This window comes from Acinonyx jubatus, chromosome A1 (assembly GCF_027475565.1).
Source record: "Acinonyx jubatus isolate Ajub_Pintada_27869175 chromosome A1, VMU_Ajub_asm_v1.0, whole genome shotgun sequence".
Classification (NCBI taxonomy): Eukaryota; Metazoa; Chordata; class Mammalia; order Carnivora; family Felidae; genus Acinonyx; species Acinonyx jubatus.
The window spans coordinates 111,144,733-111,160,382 of NC_069380.1; the positions used below are offsets into that span (position 1 = coordinate 111,144,733).

Consider the following 15,650-nt stretch of genomic DNA (forward strand, 5'->3'; position numbering starts at 1 on the left):
TAAAAATAAGTACATACTCTATGATTTGATTTGAGAAATCATTTGAGAAATGATTTTTTGAGAAATGATTTTTGAGAAATTTGAGAAAATGCAAACTAATGTATAGTGTCAGAAAGCTGATGGGGGAGGAGATGAAGGAGGGATTACGGAGAGGCATAAAGAAACTTTTGGAAGATATGCATATATTCATTATCTTGATTGTAGTGATTGTTTCAAGGATGTCAAAACTTACCAGATTCCATGCTTTAAGTATATGTGGTTTGTCCATTACACCTCAATAAAGCTGTTGGAAAAAAAATCTGGGGAAACAATTTGTGTCAATTTGGAACTGTGTTCATGAAAAGCAACAATGGAAGTTCCAGAATATTATGTATAGTCTGACCTCAGACCTAAAAAAAAACAAAACAAAACAACTAATGATTAAGAAAAAGTAATAAAATCCTCACCTCTGTGTCCTTTTTTGGTGTATGTATTGAAGCTCAGGTAGTTTACACAATGAAGGATTGCAGTGGTTAAACCCAGGGAATGAGATGTGGCATAGGACAGGGAGGTAATATACACATATTTAACACCCAGCGGTTACCACTTTTGATATTTTAAGTTTCAGGTATTTGTATATTAATAAAGGTGTGCTCTTTTCTGGGAGTTTTTTTTTTCTAGAAACTGGAACTATTTGGTTGGGGGTCAGTTTTACGGCGTAGGTGGTCACCGAGGTGTAGCTAAAGAGCAGCAGGCAGACGACCTCCCACTCATCGCCTAGGGAGGCGCCCCGGGGATCGCGGAGCAGGTGCGCACTCGCGCGCGTCCCCCTCTCGAGAAAGGCGGGGCTGGGCGCATGCGAGGAGGGGCGGACGCGGGGCCTGGGCGGGGCTAGGGTGGAGGACACCGGCTGCTTCAGGGGTCTCGGTCCGCTACCCCGAGCCGCCAGCTCTGGGTGGGGGAGGGACACCGGAGCGCTGTCGGGGTGGGCCGGTCCTGTCGAGCAGCCCGGCCTGGGGACGCCGCCGAGTCGCGCGCGCTGCCAGCCCCGAGGTTACGTGCGTGAAGGTAGCATTTCCTTGTGGGGGTCGCGGTGGTCTTCGAGGAGTGCGCCTCCTCCGGCTTAGAAGGAGCCGCGGGCCGGAGGCCTGGTCCTGCCTCCGGCGGCTGGAGACCCCGAGGCGCCGGCGGTCCCCGCGCTGTATTCCGGACATGAGGAGGCGTGACCTGGCATCCCCGCGGGGGTCGCCCGAGGCTGGGGGGTGGCGGGAGCCCCGAGGAGCGGCCGCATCCCGGATCCCGGCCCCCAGCCGCCTCGCAAACCCGGCATTTGATTTGCCCCGAGGTGGGGTCGTCTGGCGGGTTTTACAGCCTCGGGTGGTTCGCTTCTCACGTGTGTGTCTTTCCACAGGGCCCTGCGCAGGACCCGCGTGCGCGAACTCAGTAATTTTCTTCCTCTGTGGAGGGTAAGCTTTGAGAGGGCCGTCCGCAGCCTCCCGCGGCCGTTGGGCGCGCACTCGGGGATATTGTTTTTACGGTAGTTGCGGAAAATGCGCAGTGGTCACGGGTCCGCGTGGTCGCTTTTGCGCGACTGCCGGGGGGGGGGGGGGGGGGAGGGGGTAGGTTACGGGAGGGTAGCGGCGGAGTTTATGTTTGCCATAAAGAGATGTCCGAGACAGAGGTAGACTTAGACCTTTCCCGCGACTTGGACATTCTGCACTCAAAGGGGACTTGTTTTGTCTTGGCCCGTGTGCTCGGAAACTTTTCCCAAAATGTGAAGTTGAATGGATTAGGAGGATTTTCTCAGAAAAAAAAAAAAAAAATGTTGCAAAATGCTTTCTTGAATCCTTTGTTTTAACTGTTAGGTCCTGGACCCTCCCCAGTTCCGAAGGCTTCTCCTGGTCTGGGACCTGGCTTGCCTTTTCTCTTTCAGAGTCTGGCTGGAGAGGTTGGGGATGGGGAAGGAGAGTAAAAAGCTTACACAGCCCTCCCTCCTCCATCCAGGGATTCTAACAGATTGCCCAGTTCAGGTTCTATATAACCCTCTCCTTGCATCTCAAAAGGTGTCTTCAATCTACACATATTTTGAAAATTTCAGTTTTCCTATGAGTCATTAAAAGGAAACATGCCTATTTTAAAATTTAAAGTTTTTTTTCAATAAGCATATCTTAAGGGCACAGAGAGAGTTTTGAGAGAGTATAAAAAATTGCTAAATCAGTGGTGAGAACACCAAAATGCTGGAATCACTGCTTTAGGAAAGATTTTATTTGACGTAATACTTCTTTTTGCCTTATTGAACCCTCGATGATACTGTAATTGATTTTCATATTGTTTTAAATCTTTTTTAACGTTTATTTATTTTTGAGACAGAGAGAGACAGAGCATGAATGGGGGAGGGTCAGAGAGAGGGAGACACAGAATCCGAAACAGGCTCCAGGCTCCGAGCTATCAGCACAGAGCCCGACGCGGGGCTCGAACTCACAGACTGAGAGATCATGACCTGAGCCGAAGTCGGACGCTCAACCAACTGAGCCACCCAGGCGCCCCGATTTTCATATTTTTTTGAAATTGCAGTTTTTAGATTTAGAAGGCAGCTGAGGTCATGTGGATTGCAAAGACTGTAAATATTTTTTACAATATTTCTAAAAAAATTATGTTTTGTTTTCTACCTGGATGATAAACTCTGGGGAAGAAATGTTGGCCCTTAGCATAATTGACTCTTCCATTAGAAAGCCATGTGTTTTTTGGGGTGCCTGGGTGGCTCAGTCGGTTAAGCATCTGACTTCATCTCAGGTCATGATCTCACGCTGTGGGTTTGAGCCCCACCATCAGGTTCTGTGTGCTGACAGCTCAGAGTCTGGAGCCTGCTTCCCATTCTGTGTCTCCCTCTCCCTCTGCTCCTCCCCCTCCCCCCAAAACAAATAAACATTAAAACAATAAAAAAATAAACAAAAAAAGAAAGCTATGTGTTTTAAAGCTGATCTTCAGCCCATCTGTCCAGGCTCACCTTCCTTGATTAGGATTTCAGACCCCTTAGCAGATGCCTTTTAATCTGTGGTAGCAGCAATGAGATTTCTAGTTTGCTGTTTTAGAAAGCAGTTTAAATAAAGGACCTTTGATAATAATTTCTGTTCATTTTCATGTTGCTGCTTCCAACAACTTTCTCTAGGGTTTTAGGTAGTTTTGAATCTTCTATTATCTGTAATAATCACACAATATTTCTAGCATTGTGATGACTGAAAACTTGAAACTTTCTAAAATACTTCCTGTGTATTCATTTAACCAATTCTGGAAGAAGTGATGATGCAAAAGATAGTTGTTTCCATTGCTGCCACCAGATTGGCTTCAAGATGTTCGTTTAATGTCTTTGAGAATGTTCTTCTCAAGAATACTGTTGGAGATTTCTTAAATACTCTTAGAGGATCCAATTCACATGTTCACCTGTTCCGCCAAATTAGTAAAGATAACAAAAAAGGAAATTGGGTTAGGGTGATTAGGCCACTAAGTGGATTTTGAGTCATTTTGTTACATTCTTTGCTGAATGCTAATAAATCTTTTCAAACTCTAGACTTGCACTGAAGATCAGTGTCAAGCTATCCTTTTTTGGAAGTTTGGTTTATCACTTGATGGGGTCCCATAGTCTGATTTTATGTTCTTCTGTGGCTCACAATTCCAGATAGTCACTCTGAAACAGCAAACAAGTGTCCTCAGTATCCAGGGAAGTAGTTCATCTGATTCTGAAGACTCCAGTGAATTGATCGGTGATAGGTACTTACTTACCATCTTCTTAGGGGTTTTAGATAGTAATTCACTGTTGTGGTACCCTTGCTAGATTACTGCTGTATTCTCCAGCATACACAACGGCCTGCAAACACAGAATTAGTCAACTTGATACCTCAGTAGAAAATTTTCTGCAGTAAATAAAATTGTGTGACATCTGATGAGGGGACTACAGGTCATTTACCTTTCCCTTATTTGTGATATTCCTTTGAAAATGTGCCAGTAGCTCCTTTCTGCCTACTTCCGGAGTGGAATACAAAGTGGGAGAACCAGCCTTGCCATTAGCTTGTAAATAGTAGTTCGGATAGTAGTAGAACAAGGGGTAGTGGTGGGGAAATGAAATTGTGGATGTTAAACTCAAATACGTTTTCCCTATCTGTGCTCCAAAGCTCTGTGTTAGGAGTTGGATTCAGAGAGAAATTGAGAGCTGGCAGGTAGTAGATAGCAGCTATTAGAAATTTTTAGTGGATTAATAGATTGCCCCCCACCACCTCCTCTGTATAGTTGAATTTGGCTTATGAAAGTAGTAAGAATGCATTTATTTATTTATTTTTTACTTTACGACATTTATTCATGATGCCAAGGCAGTGAATTTTATCCCAATGTAGACCTGTTACTGTTTTCTTCTATGTGAATAGAATGCCTCTAACTCTGGTAGGTCACTGTGCCTAAAATTGGTCAGACCTCAAAGATGTTAGAAATGAATCGATTATGAATGAATCAGTTATATCTATCAACATCAGTGAAAAACTTAAAAAACCACAAAAGCATGTGTTAATAGGAGACTAGTCAAATGATATTTGATAAAAATTTATGTCTTCTTATTTAATTATCATTAGTGTAGTGGCATTATGTGCTCCTAAAAACTGGAACTGAAAGATTTAACACAGCCCATAAGCAACTACATAAAATCTTGGACTACTTAAACTTTCTGTAATATCTCTCCATACATGCTCATTAAAATATGAATTTTCAGAACTCTCTGATTGATCGTAGCCTTCTGAGTAGAACCTCTAGTCTAATTTTGAGTGGTGACCTTCCCGCTAACCAGCCGAGTTGTTTTTATGGACTGGTTTCCTCCCAAGTAGAAAATAATTGTTTGGGAAACAATAATTGCTAAACAAAATCCTTCAACGTAATGCGATCGTATCTAAATATCCTAAGCATAAGAATTATTGGATTTTTCCTTATATATTCTGATGAATGTATTTTTGTGGTATTTTGCCAAGCTAGGAAGTGAAAGCACATGGATGTTGGTGAGTACCCCATGGCAGCTGTTACTTCATGTGGTTCGTTCAGAGTGAACTATAACTTGGAAGCCTCCTTTAGGTAAGAAAATTGGAGTTTGAAAGAGAAATCACCAATTCTTTTCAATGATCATGTATGTTTAGGTTAGAATTTTTCTGTCATGTTTTCAAGCTAATAAAGATTAATTTGTCTTGCCTTCTAACATATATTTTAATGGTGCTCCCTGGAACTAGATTGTATAAAATTTATGATTTGTGGGGGCACTGGGTGGCTCATTCACTTAAATGTCCAACTCTTGATCTCAGCTTAGGTCTTGATCTCAGGGTCATGAGTTCAGGCCCTGTGTTGGGCCCCATGCTGGGTATGAAGCCTACTTAAAAAAAAAAAACAAAAAAACCCCAACTTTGTGGATGGGTTTTATACTCTGAAAATAAATGTACACAAGGAAAAGGGAAATGAAATGTTATTTTTAACAGAATTACCGGTATTCATCTAATATCTGTTATTTCTGGTGATTATATCAGTGAATTGGCAATTTAATATTTTACTGAATAAACAAAACAATCCATGTTATGTAGAATCAGATTTAATGTGTAGCACAATCCCTTTGTTTACAACTGCAAGGCAGTTTTCTAACCTGATACTTAGATGAAATTTTCATTTGACTTTCGGTTTCACTGCTTTTCCAGTGAGGGATTATATTAGCGACAACTTTTTTGGTGATAACTTGTAAGATTTTAACAATACATTCTGTAAGCTTACCGAATAAAACACGTACAGGCAAAATGTTTATAAATGTGCTCTCAATTTAGGATCCACTGTACATTCTTTTACCTTACTTGGGCCATTGGATTTCATTTTAGGGCATTAAAATTAAAGAGTAGGTCAGCCCTTTCAAAATTAAGTGCATTTTGGAAAAAGAAAACAAAAATAAGCGTATTTTGAATAAGCTTTGAATTATTGATGTCAGCAGTTTCACATATCTTATGTTATGTCACTGAACCGTTTCTCAGTCATGCACATAACTGGTTGATTCATACTAAAATGTGTGTGGTAGCTCTTGAGATATAGCTTTGCAACTATTTTTGCTTTTCATTTTAGTTTTCCAAACCCTAAAGATGACATTTCATTTTTGTAGCAACTTAATAGGTCTGTCCTGCTTTTGGGATCCAACCTTCTCCTGTAATTAAGAAATGTTTCACATCATACAGAGATACATATATTTCTAATGTTCAGGGATGAAAAGAGGGTTAAATAGTCTACCAAAGTTAAATAAAGTTCAGAACCACTCTTAGCATTATTTTGCCTCTGAAATAATTGTGTGTGTGCTTAAACACTTTGGATTCTTACGTAGAATGTACACACAAGATAAACCTATATACTTGGGTATATCTGGACCTGAAATTTGCTGGAACTTAGTTGTGTCTCAAGCTGGCTAATACCTGGAGATTCATCATGTCTTTTTGTTGGAGAAGACTACTCATTCCTTTGCTATTGAGCATCAGGTGCATTGCTTACAAGGCTCTGTCCCTGGTGTGTCCAGCTTCAGTAGAGCTCCTTTGTCCTGGGTGTCACCTGAAAATTGTGCTTCAATTTAAGAAATGAAATTAGTTCAGAAGAAGGCACTGGACAATTTAATATAACAACAGTGACTGCAACAATGATTAAACCTTTACTATGTTCCAGTACTTAGGGTACTCTAATCCTCACTACAGCCTTATGAGATGAGGTACTGCTATTCTCCCTGGTCTTCAGACGAGGAAACTGAGGCTTAAATTTGCTCAGACAAGATTGCATGGTTAGTAAATGGCCCGGCTGGGACTTTTCCAGGCCTATGCTTTTGATTATGTTTTACTGTCTTTCAGAACCCCCAGGAGTTGTTAGCACAATTGCACTGTGATGCTTTCTTCTCTGTAGAAGTTAGTAGGAGTAGAGTAATTGACCAGGAATGAGCCTGGGACACACACTGCTTCCATAGACGTTTCCTTTTAGAAGCCTCCCCAACCACTCCCTCCCATTCACAAACTCAATCACATACCATTGCTTTATTCTTCCAGTGCGACTTGTCCCAATTTCAGGGATGGCATTTCTCATGCTATTTCACGATTTGACCATAGCTCTTTGAGAGCAAGTTCCCTCTTACCTCTATATCCCTAGCATGTCGCAGTACCTATCAATGCATGAAAGTAGATTGCTATTAAAATTTGTTAAACTGTTTTTCATTTTCTAATGTTAATCCATACAATTAGAAGACACATGTCTAGGAAATGAGGAAAGTGTTATCACTTAACATCTTTTAATGTTTACAGAATGAAGAGGAACAGTTTATCTGTTGTGAATAAAATTGTCCAGTCTTCACCAGCAGTGAAACAACCAAAAGTTGGGTTCTACTCCTCTCTCAGCCACACCCACATGCACACTGTTCTTCTAGACTGGGGGAGTTTGCCTCACCACGTAGTAGTATGCATTTTTCAGTATCTTCCTTTAATAGATCGGGCCCGGGCATCTTCAGTATGTAGGAAATGGAATGAAGTTTTTCATATTCCTGACCTTTGGAGAAAGTTTGAATTTGAACTGAACCAATCAGCAACTTCGTATTTTAAGTCTACACATCCTGACCTCATTCAGCAGATCATTAAAAAGCATGCTACCCATCTCCAGTATATCAGCTTTAAGGTAAGAAAGTGTTAAATAGAAACGACTTGCATTTTGTTAATGTCATTTTTTTTGTAGATCTAGATCCCAATATTGAAGCGGTCAATGAATTTTGCAGGATTTTTATTCTGAACAATTTCCTGTTTTTCTGTAGTTATTTGCATAGATTGAGGTAAAGAACTTGAGCTATAACTTAAACTTCATTTTGCTTCCTCTGGATTGTACTACTAAAATTCAGGTCATCGTAGAGGATTTGAAAGCATGGAGCACCTAAAAAGTTACTGTGTCACTAGCTCTATTTCTCACTTTTTGTCTGAGACCTTTTGTATAAAGAAAAAATACTAATTTGTTTCATAGCTTGACGGGATAAATACAGTTTTGCAATTGAATTCTGTTAAATAGTTATATTGCCAATAATTTTCTGATAACTTACCTTCAGGAGATTAAGATTTAAAATTGTCTTTGTAGGTTGACAGTAGTACTGAATCAGCAGAAGCTGCCTGTGATATACTTTCTCAGCTGGTAAACTGCTCTCTCCAGACCTTGGGCTTGATTTCGACAGCCAAACCAAGTTTTATGAATGTGTCAAAGGTAAAGATGCCAGGCTTTTTTGTGAGATAAACAAAAGTTCTCAAATATTTCAATCTAGGCAAAAAGGATTCTTTTACTAAAAGTAGATGGTGTCTTCCTTATATTCAGAGAGTTACTTGAGGCAGTTTTCTCTTGACTAGCACGTATTTTTGCTGAAATAGCTTATGCATGGTTTCATTCTTTACATATATTTTGTAATTTTAATAATTGTTTCTACAGTAGCTATCGTTAATGTAAAATTCAGATGTTGTACTTAGGATTTTCAAGTGCCTTACTTAGTTTCTTTGAATATAGAGTGTGTATGGCCAATAGTGGATGTTTTTCTTGTAATTCTATAGCTTCTGCATTGGAGGTAGAACAGCATAATTCTAAATGAACTATACCAATTAGGATGATATTGGTTTCTATAAAATAGAAACTCTAAAACGATAGTAGCTTACACAACATGGCTGAAGTTTATTTCTCTTACATTAAAGAAATCTATGCATGAGCATAGCTGGGTGAAGCTGTTGGGATCTCGAGCCCCTTCCATGCATTCCATTTTCTTTAAGGCATTTTCTTCATTTTCACAGTCCGAGATGGCTTTCTGAGCTCCAGCCATCACATCCTGTTCTAGGCAGCCAGGTGGAAGAAGTGGGGAAAGAAGGGTACGCCCCCTGCTTTTCAAGGACGCTAGCCATGAGCACCACATAATGCTTCTGTTGGTATCTCAGTGGCCAGCACTTCGCTGTGGGGCCACATCAGGTTTCTGTTTGACGAGGAATATTTCTTAGCTCGCTGGTAATGTGCCCAGCTAAAAATTGAGACTGGATTACCAAAAAAGAAGGGATGAATGGTTGTTAGGAAGCAGTCAACAGTCTCTGCTGCATAAACTAGTAACTGTCTTCATTCAGGCTTCAGCTTGGATGCCATCTCTTCAGACAAGCATTCCTTGACCAATTTTGCTAAAATAGTGCCCCCTCCCCCAGTTACACTCCACTATATGTCAGTGTTTTCTTTATAACATTCATCAGTGCCTGAAATTACCTTATTTATTTAGCATGTTCATTCTCTTCTCCTAGAACAAAACATAAGTTCTTTGAGGGCAAGGGTTCTATTTTGTTTATTTACCACTGTAAACCTAGAGTTAAGTAGTGCCTGGTATATAATAAACACTAAATTATGGGTGCCAGTAAAACCGGCTAATGGAAACCTTCCTGTTGAAGAGGACCGAGGAATAGTAGCATCTTCTCTCTCATAAACTGGGTCATGGCTCTCAAGCATTTCCACTAGCTTGTTTATCTTTTTAAGAGATAGGGAAAATGGGTCATTTGGGGATTAGAGTAATATAAGCCATCCGATGGAAACTTACTACTTCTAAACAGTTATTTCCTTGTATATGAATGATGGAATCAGATTAGCCTGAAATTGTTAGATTCTAAGCTGTCTCAAATGCAGCACATCAGCTTCTTTTCTGGGTAAGCTGATGCAGTCACGAGGGTGAGGCAACAGTGATTAGCAGACTTCCTTTCAAGCTCTGCCTTTACAGTTAAATGAGTTGAGTGGCTTCCGGTAAAGTTGTGTATCTCTCTTGAGTGTCAATTTTTTTCACTTGTAAACTGAGGAAATATAAAATACAAGGACAGTATTTTGTCAGGCATAGGCGTAGAGAGTGCTGAAGGAATATATGGATACGATAATGAAGTGTGTACTCCAATGCTTAAAAACATCCTTCAGGACCATAAGGGTCCATTGAGAGTTGATGAAAGGAAAGTAAACCTTAAATTTCTTAAGGAAAACGTGATGTATTTCTCTAATAATTTTTGGCACAATAAAATTTGGTAAAGAGATCTAGCTATCCACCATTTAAAAATTTATATACATCAATTTACAATTAGTATAAACCAGTGTGCTTGATTACAAATGAACTGAGACATAACCAATTTGGTCATTCTTTTTTTAAAAATTTTCATAATGTTTATTTATTTTTGAGAGAGAGCACGAGCGGGGGAGGGACAGAGAGAGAGAGACAAAGAATCTGAAGCAGGCTCGAGGCTCTGAGTTCTCAGCAGAGAGCCTGACATGCCTGACATGGTGCTCAAACTTACCAGCTATGAGATCATGACCTGAGGCAAAGTCCAAAGCCCGTTGCTTAACCAACTGAGCCACCCAGTGGCCCCTCCAATTTGGTCATTCTAATAGGAGTAATAGAACCTTTGGCAGAATCTGGATGGACTTTGAAAAAGGGAAAATGATCATGCATGGATTTGGCTTTCAGACTTTCTATCTGTCAAAAATTTTGAAATTGTATGCACTTTAGAGTCTTTAATTTTCCACAAAAGGTGTATCACTAAAGAATAAGATTATTTATTTATTTACTCATTCATCAACAAATATTTATTGATCTCTTCCTATGTGCCAGATATTATTTTAGGTACTAGAAATACAGGAGTGAATAAACCAGATGAAAAATTTGTTTATTCTATGCCAGGGGTTGAAAAGATTCAGTCAGTCAGTAGTTTAGGCTCCACAGGCTGTAGTTCTGCAGCTACTCATCTCCGGCATGGTAGTGTGAAAGCAGACACGGACAGCATGTAAGTGAAGGAGCACAGCTGTGTGCCAGCCACACTTTAATTGTGAGCACTGGAAGTTTCATATAATTTCCACATGTCACAAAATATTATTCTTTACAAAACTTTCTTCAGCCGCTTAAAAATATAAAAACCATTCTGAACTCAAGAGACATACAGTAACATACTAGCTTGGATTTGGCCAGCAGATCATAAGTTGCTAGCCCCTCTTCTAGGAAATAAATATAATTATATCCTTTTAATATTGGCAATCACATTCTTAAGATGGAAGATAATTGGAAGATGTGTGTATGAAATTTTGGAAACATTCTTCCTTTCTTGCCATTCTATTTATCAATTGTAAAAGTATGAAAGTATACTTTGTCTTCTACTGACTAATGGTGTCATGAAAAACACTAATATGTTGATTGCTTTCACTGTGTTTTTGTTAGTAAGTGTTGATATAAGTAGTTTTAATGGCCTATTTGATTGAAGCTCTAGATGTTTAAATAATGTTTCCACAATTCTTTCCTTATTGCCGTGCAAGTCTCATTTTGCGTCAGCACTTACAGTTGTTTTTGTCAACTCAAAATCATTATCATCGATCAAAATTGAAGATACACCAGTGGATGATCCTTCACTGAAGATTCTCGTGGCCAATAACAGTGACACTCTAAGACTCCTAAAAATGAGTAGCTGTCCTCATGTTTCATCTGATGGTACACTATATCTTTTTAAGCTTTTTTGATTTTTTTTTATTATACTAATAGTAACAATGTAATTTCATACTGAAAAGTACATGCTTATGAAACAATTGAAAAAGTAATATTTTTTCAAAAGAAGTCTTAATCTGTAAACTAGGCATAGTTTATATTGCATCTAAAAGTATTTTAGTCATAGATGTATTTTATTATACGTATACTTTTTATTACTGCATATAATTGTATGCCTGTATCTTGGCATCCATCTCAGAAATAATTTCATGTCTATTTTGGCAAATAATGAATAACTAATGTCAAATTTAGATTTATGAAATGTTGTATTAGTATCAGTAATTCTTGGTTCTTAAAAGTTTTTCCCTGTTTCCTGCAGGAATCCTTTGTATAGCTGACCATTGTCAAGGCCTTAGAGAATTGGCATTGAATTATTACATTCTAAGTGATGAACTTCTCCTAGCCCTTTCAAGTGAAACTCATGTTCGCCTTGAACATCTTCGAATTGATGTTGTGAGTGAAAATCCTGGACAGGTTGAATTTCACACTATTAAAAAACAAAGTTGGGATGCACTTATTAAACACTCCCCTGGAGTTAATGTTGTTATGTATTTCTTTTTATATGAAGAAGAATTTGAGGCATTCTTCAGAGAAGAAACCCCTGTTACTAACCTTTATTTTGGTCGTTCGGTAAGCAAAGCAGCTCTAGGCCGGATAGGTCTTAACTGTCCACGACTAATTGAGTTGGTGGTATGTGCTAATGGTCTTCAGACTCTTGACGATGAACTTATTTGCATTGCTGAATGCTGTAAAAACTTAACAGCCTTGGGCCTCAGTGAATGTGAAGTGAGTTGCAGTGCAGTCGTTGATTTTGTAAGACGGTGTGGGAAAAGGCTGACCCACCTCTCCATAATGGAAGACGTTTTGATCCCTGATGGTAATTATAACCTAGATGAAATTCACACTGAAGTCTCCAAATACTTGGGAAGAATATGGTTCCCTGATGTCCTACCTATCTGGTAATTAGCTACCAAAGATTCTTAATTTTTTTTTTATTGGTAAGATAAGCTTCTTTCTGTCTATGCAAATGTAAATTTTAAGATGCATTGTTGAAATATTTTAGGCAAGGTATATTAACATTTGCAAACTGTCTTAATGGATTGCAGCAAAAACATTTGAAAAAAAAGTAGGAGAAATTTTAAGAGCGAGAAATATCCATAAACAGGGCTTAGATCCTGTATTGTGGATTAGGTAGCTGATATGCTAAACGCTATCAATGGTTTGTAGATGAGTTCCTCAGCCTTCCTCGAAGGGATATTTTAGCTTGCTAAATAAATTTATAATATTGAGCTTCGGATCCCTAAATTATGATGTTTATAACTTTATATTGCTTTAATTACTTCTCTTTTATCTTGGTACTAGTGTGTTTTACAAGATATGTAGTATTAAAAACTAAGAGTAAAATAAAAGTATAGTTACAGAGGCTGACTTAATTGTACTTAATTTTTAGCACTATATAAGATCATATTATAATTCAGTAAACCATTTCTAATTTCTAATACACTTTGAATTCTACTTTATTACATTAGCTTGAGAGAAAATGTGCATTAGATTAAAATTAATACTGATCAAGTTAATAAAAATATTCTAATTGTTCATTGATTAAATATGCTTCTGAAAATTTTAAAAAGTAAATTTTGCAGAGTGTCTCTGGGAGGGAATCAGCATTTACTGACCTAATCCTCTGTATCTAGAATTGTCCCAGAGGTCCTTTGCAGAAGTGATCTTCTCATTTCATTAGTGACACAACTAAAACTCTTTAGTAGTTATGTATTGACTTGAGGGTGAAGATATATGCTTAAAATGACCTATAAGACCCTACATAGTGTGGCATCTCCCTAATTGTACCAAACTTCCCCTTGGCCCTTCTCCATTGTCTTTCACTTCCTTAAGACTGCCATGCACTCTCTAGTCAGAGGGCGTGAGGATGTGTTCTTCTTTCTGCTTAGATTACTGTCTTTGCTCCCTCAGATCTTTCCTTTAGATGTCATTCCTTCAGGGAAGCTTCTGACTTTCCACACTCTGTGACTTCTGTTTGTGGCACTCAGCGTTATTGAAATTTGCCATTTGCTTCTATGATTATTATCTGTTAATTCTACTGCACTGTAAGCTTTATCAGTGCAAGATCACTGTTGGGCTTTGCCCACTGTTGCATCCTAGCATGTAGCATAATACTTAGCAAATAGTAGACTCTCAGTAAATTTTACTTAGGTACTTGCATTTCCAGACTTGTTCCCTTATGCCTTCCCTTAATATCTTGTTTCTTTCTCAGAAAGCAACTTAAAAAGTTGCTTCATCTAAACTTAAAGTAAAAAGAAAAAAGAAGTGTTTATTACTTTACAGTTCTGAACATTTTTTAATTAGGAAAAAATTTTAAATATTCTCACCTGTTAAAGAAATTAGAATAGAATACATTGTGGTTTGTACGTGGTAGTTTTTTTTAAAAAGAGCATATTTTAGATCTGCCTTTTTTAGAGCGTGTATTTGTGCAAGCATTCTCAGCCCTGCCCCCGTGTTCTTTCTCAGGGCAAGCTGTGTAAGAGCGGGCATCTTACCTCATTTACTTTTGTGTTTGAGACTCTCAGACTGGTGTGTGGTACATTAGTATACCCTCAGTAAGTGGGAGTGGAGCTCATATACTGGTTAAAAAATAAAACCAGTTTCTTAAAGACAGTTGTTACTATTGCAGAGCATGTCCTTTATACCTTAAGATTCCAGGAGACTACAGAAGCGGCATATAAGAAGGCACTCAAAGTCTGGTTAGGATAACGGGACAAACATAAAGGAAATAGGATAACCAAGATGGAGGGTCGGGCTGGTTGAAGATCAGAGTAATGGTGGAAATAGTGAAGAGGTAAACTTTCGGTCTCATCGGGTATTACTCTAACATGACATGGTGGAGGAGTCAGGGAGGAGTATATATACCTGAATGGTAAGGTGGTGGGATGCCAGTTGGTGGTTTCACCAGAGAGCAAAGAGAGGGACTAAAGAAGGGAGATCAAGATGGAGTTTCTCCCTGTTACCTACTAACGCAGAGCGATAATGAGTACCAGTGGCCTCTTTTACAGTTGCTGCTGTAATTGGTGGTTTTTAGGGACCCAGTAGTCAGACGTAGTGAACTCGACAATAAAATAACCCTTACAAAGACAACTCAGTAAAATTGATCAGCTTAATTACATGACCCTGGTTCGTCTGACTTTTATTGGCTTTATAAATTGAATAGCAAACATTTTTAGGATAGCCAAAATCAAGACAAGAAAATACAGAGGATTTTTGATGCTTTATCTAATGAAGATGTCTCCATTTACTTTGGAAGCCTATGAAAAGTACTGTTTACTTAAGATTAGAGGATTCTAGATTAAAATGGCCATTTATCTTGTCCTTCCATTAAATTACCTTCCTGCAGAAAACTCAGAACATTTTGTAAGTAAAAAGTAATTTTGTTTCCGTTCCTAATTTAGTCATCAAACCTGACACAATTTTTGAAGTATATTTTGCTATCATTTCACAAAGGAAAAATAAGTTATTTAGTACTATCACTTTCCTATCATTTGAACCTTAACAATACTTTGAAGATGTTGACACCCAGATCTAAAAGGAAAAGGAAATTAAAAAACAAAACCTTCTGATGCACCAGAGGGCGCTGTATTCTGGTTCTTCATAAGAGTAATCCTTGGGTCTAAAGTTTGCATTTCCATTCAACAGATATGAGAGTGCTTATCCAGTTCTAGGCAGAAGGCAGCGTTCTTGGGGAAGCTCTCAGTTCCGGGCAGTGAGTTTGGTCTTTTAAACAATCGCTTAGGAAGGTTGATTATTTATTGTTCAAACATTTTAGGGCTCCTTTAAAAACTGTCTTTGAAGTCTCCATGCTATTGCCTATTTTGTGTTCTCAGTGGGAACACAGTCTTTGTCCTTTGAAAGCGAATTTAATTTCCGGAAACAACCTAAAGTTATTTGGCCATAAGGAATCAATAAGGTAGATGATCCAACCAGAGAGTGTTGGTTATAGGTTTTGTTTTAACTAAGAATCAAACTCTTGTTAGCCTTGTATGAAGTGTCATGATACGGTAGAGAA

At 38.6% G+C, this 15,650-nt stretch overlaps 1 protein-coding gene across 3 annotated transcripts; it reads left to right on the top strand.

Annotated features, from left to right (window-relative positions):
- Positions 1–961: 961 nt before the first annotated feature.
- Positions 962–13,689, top strand: FBXL21P (F-box and leucine rich repeat protein 21). 3 transcript variants are annotated; one of them, XM_027076634.2, is made up of 8 exons: positions 962–1,047; positions 1,391–1,445; positions 3,656–3,747; positions 4,993–5,088; positions 7,317–7,683; positions 8,131–8,253; positions 11,350–11,521; positions 11,895–13,689. In XM_027076634.2, exons 4-8 carry the CDS (start codon positions 5,006–5,008, stop codon positions 12,536–12,538), a joined length of 1,389 nt encoding a protein of 462 aa, XP_026932435.2. In that variant the 5' UTR covers positions 962–1,047; positions 1,391–1,445; positions 3,656–3,747; positions 4,993–5,005; the 3' UTR covers positions 12,539–13,689. The 3 variants fall into 3 exon arrangements, with proteins under 3 accessions (XP_026932435.2, XP_053077239.1, XP_053077242.1); XM_053221264.1 differs by lacking the exon at positions 962–1,047 and having other exon boundaries at positions 1,069–1,445; XM_053221267.1 differs by lacking the exons at positions 962–1,047; positions 1,391–1,445 and having other exon boundaries at positions 3,045–3,747.
- The last annotated feature ends 1,961 nt before the right edge of the window (positions 13,690–15,650 follow it).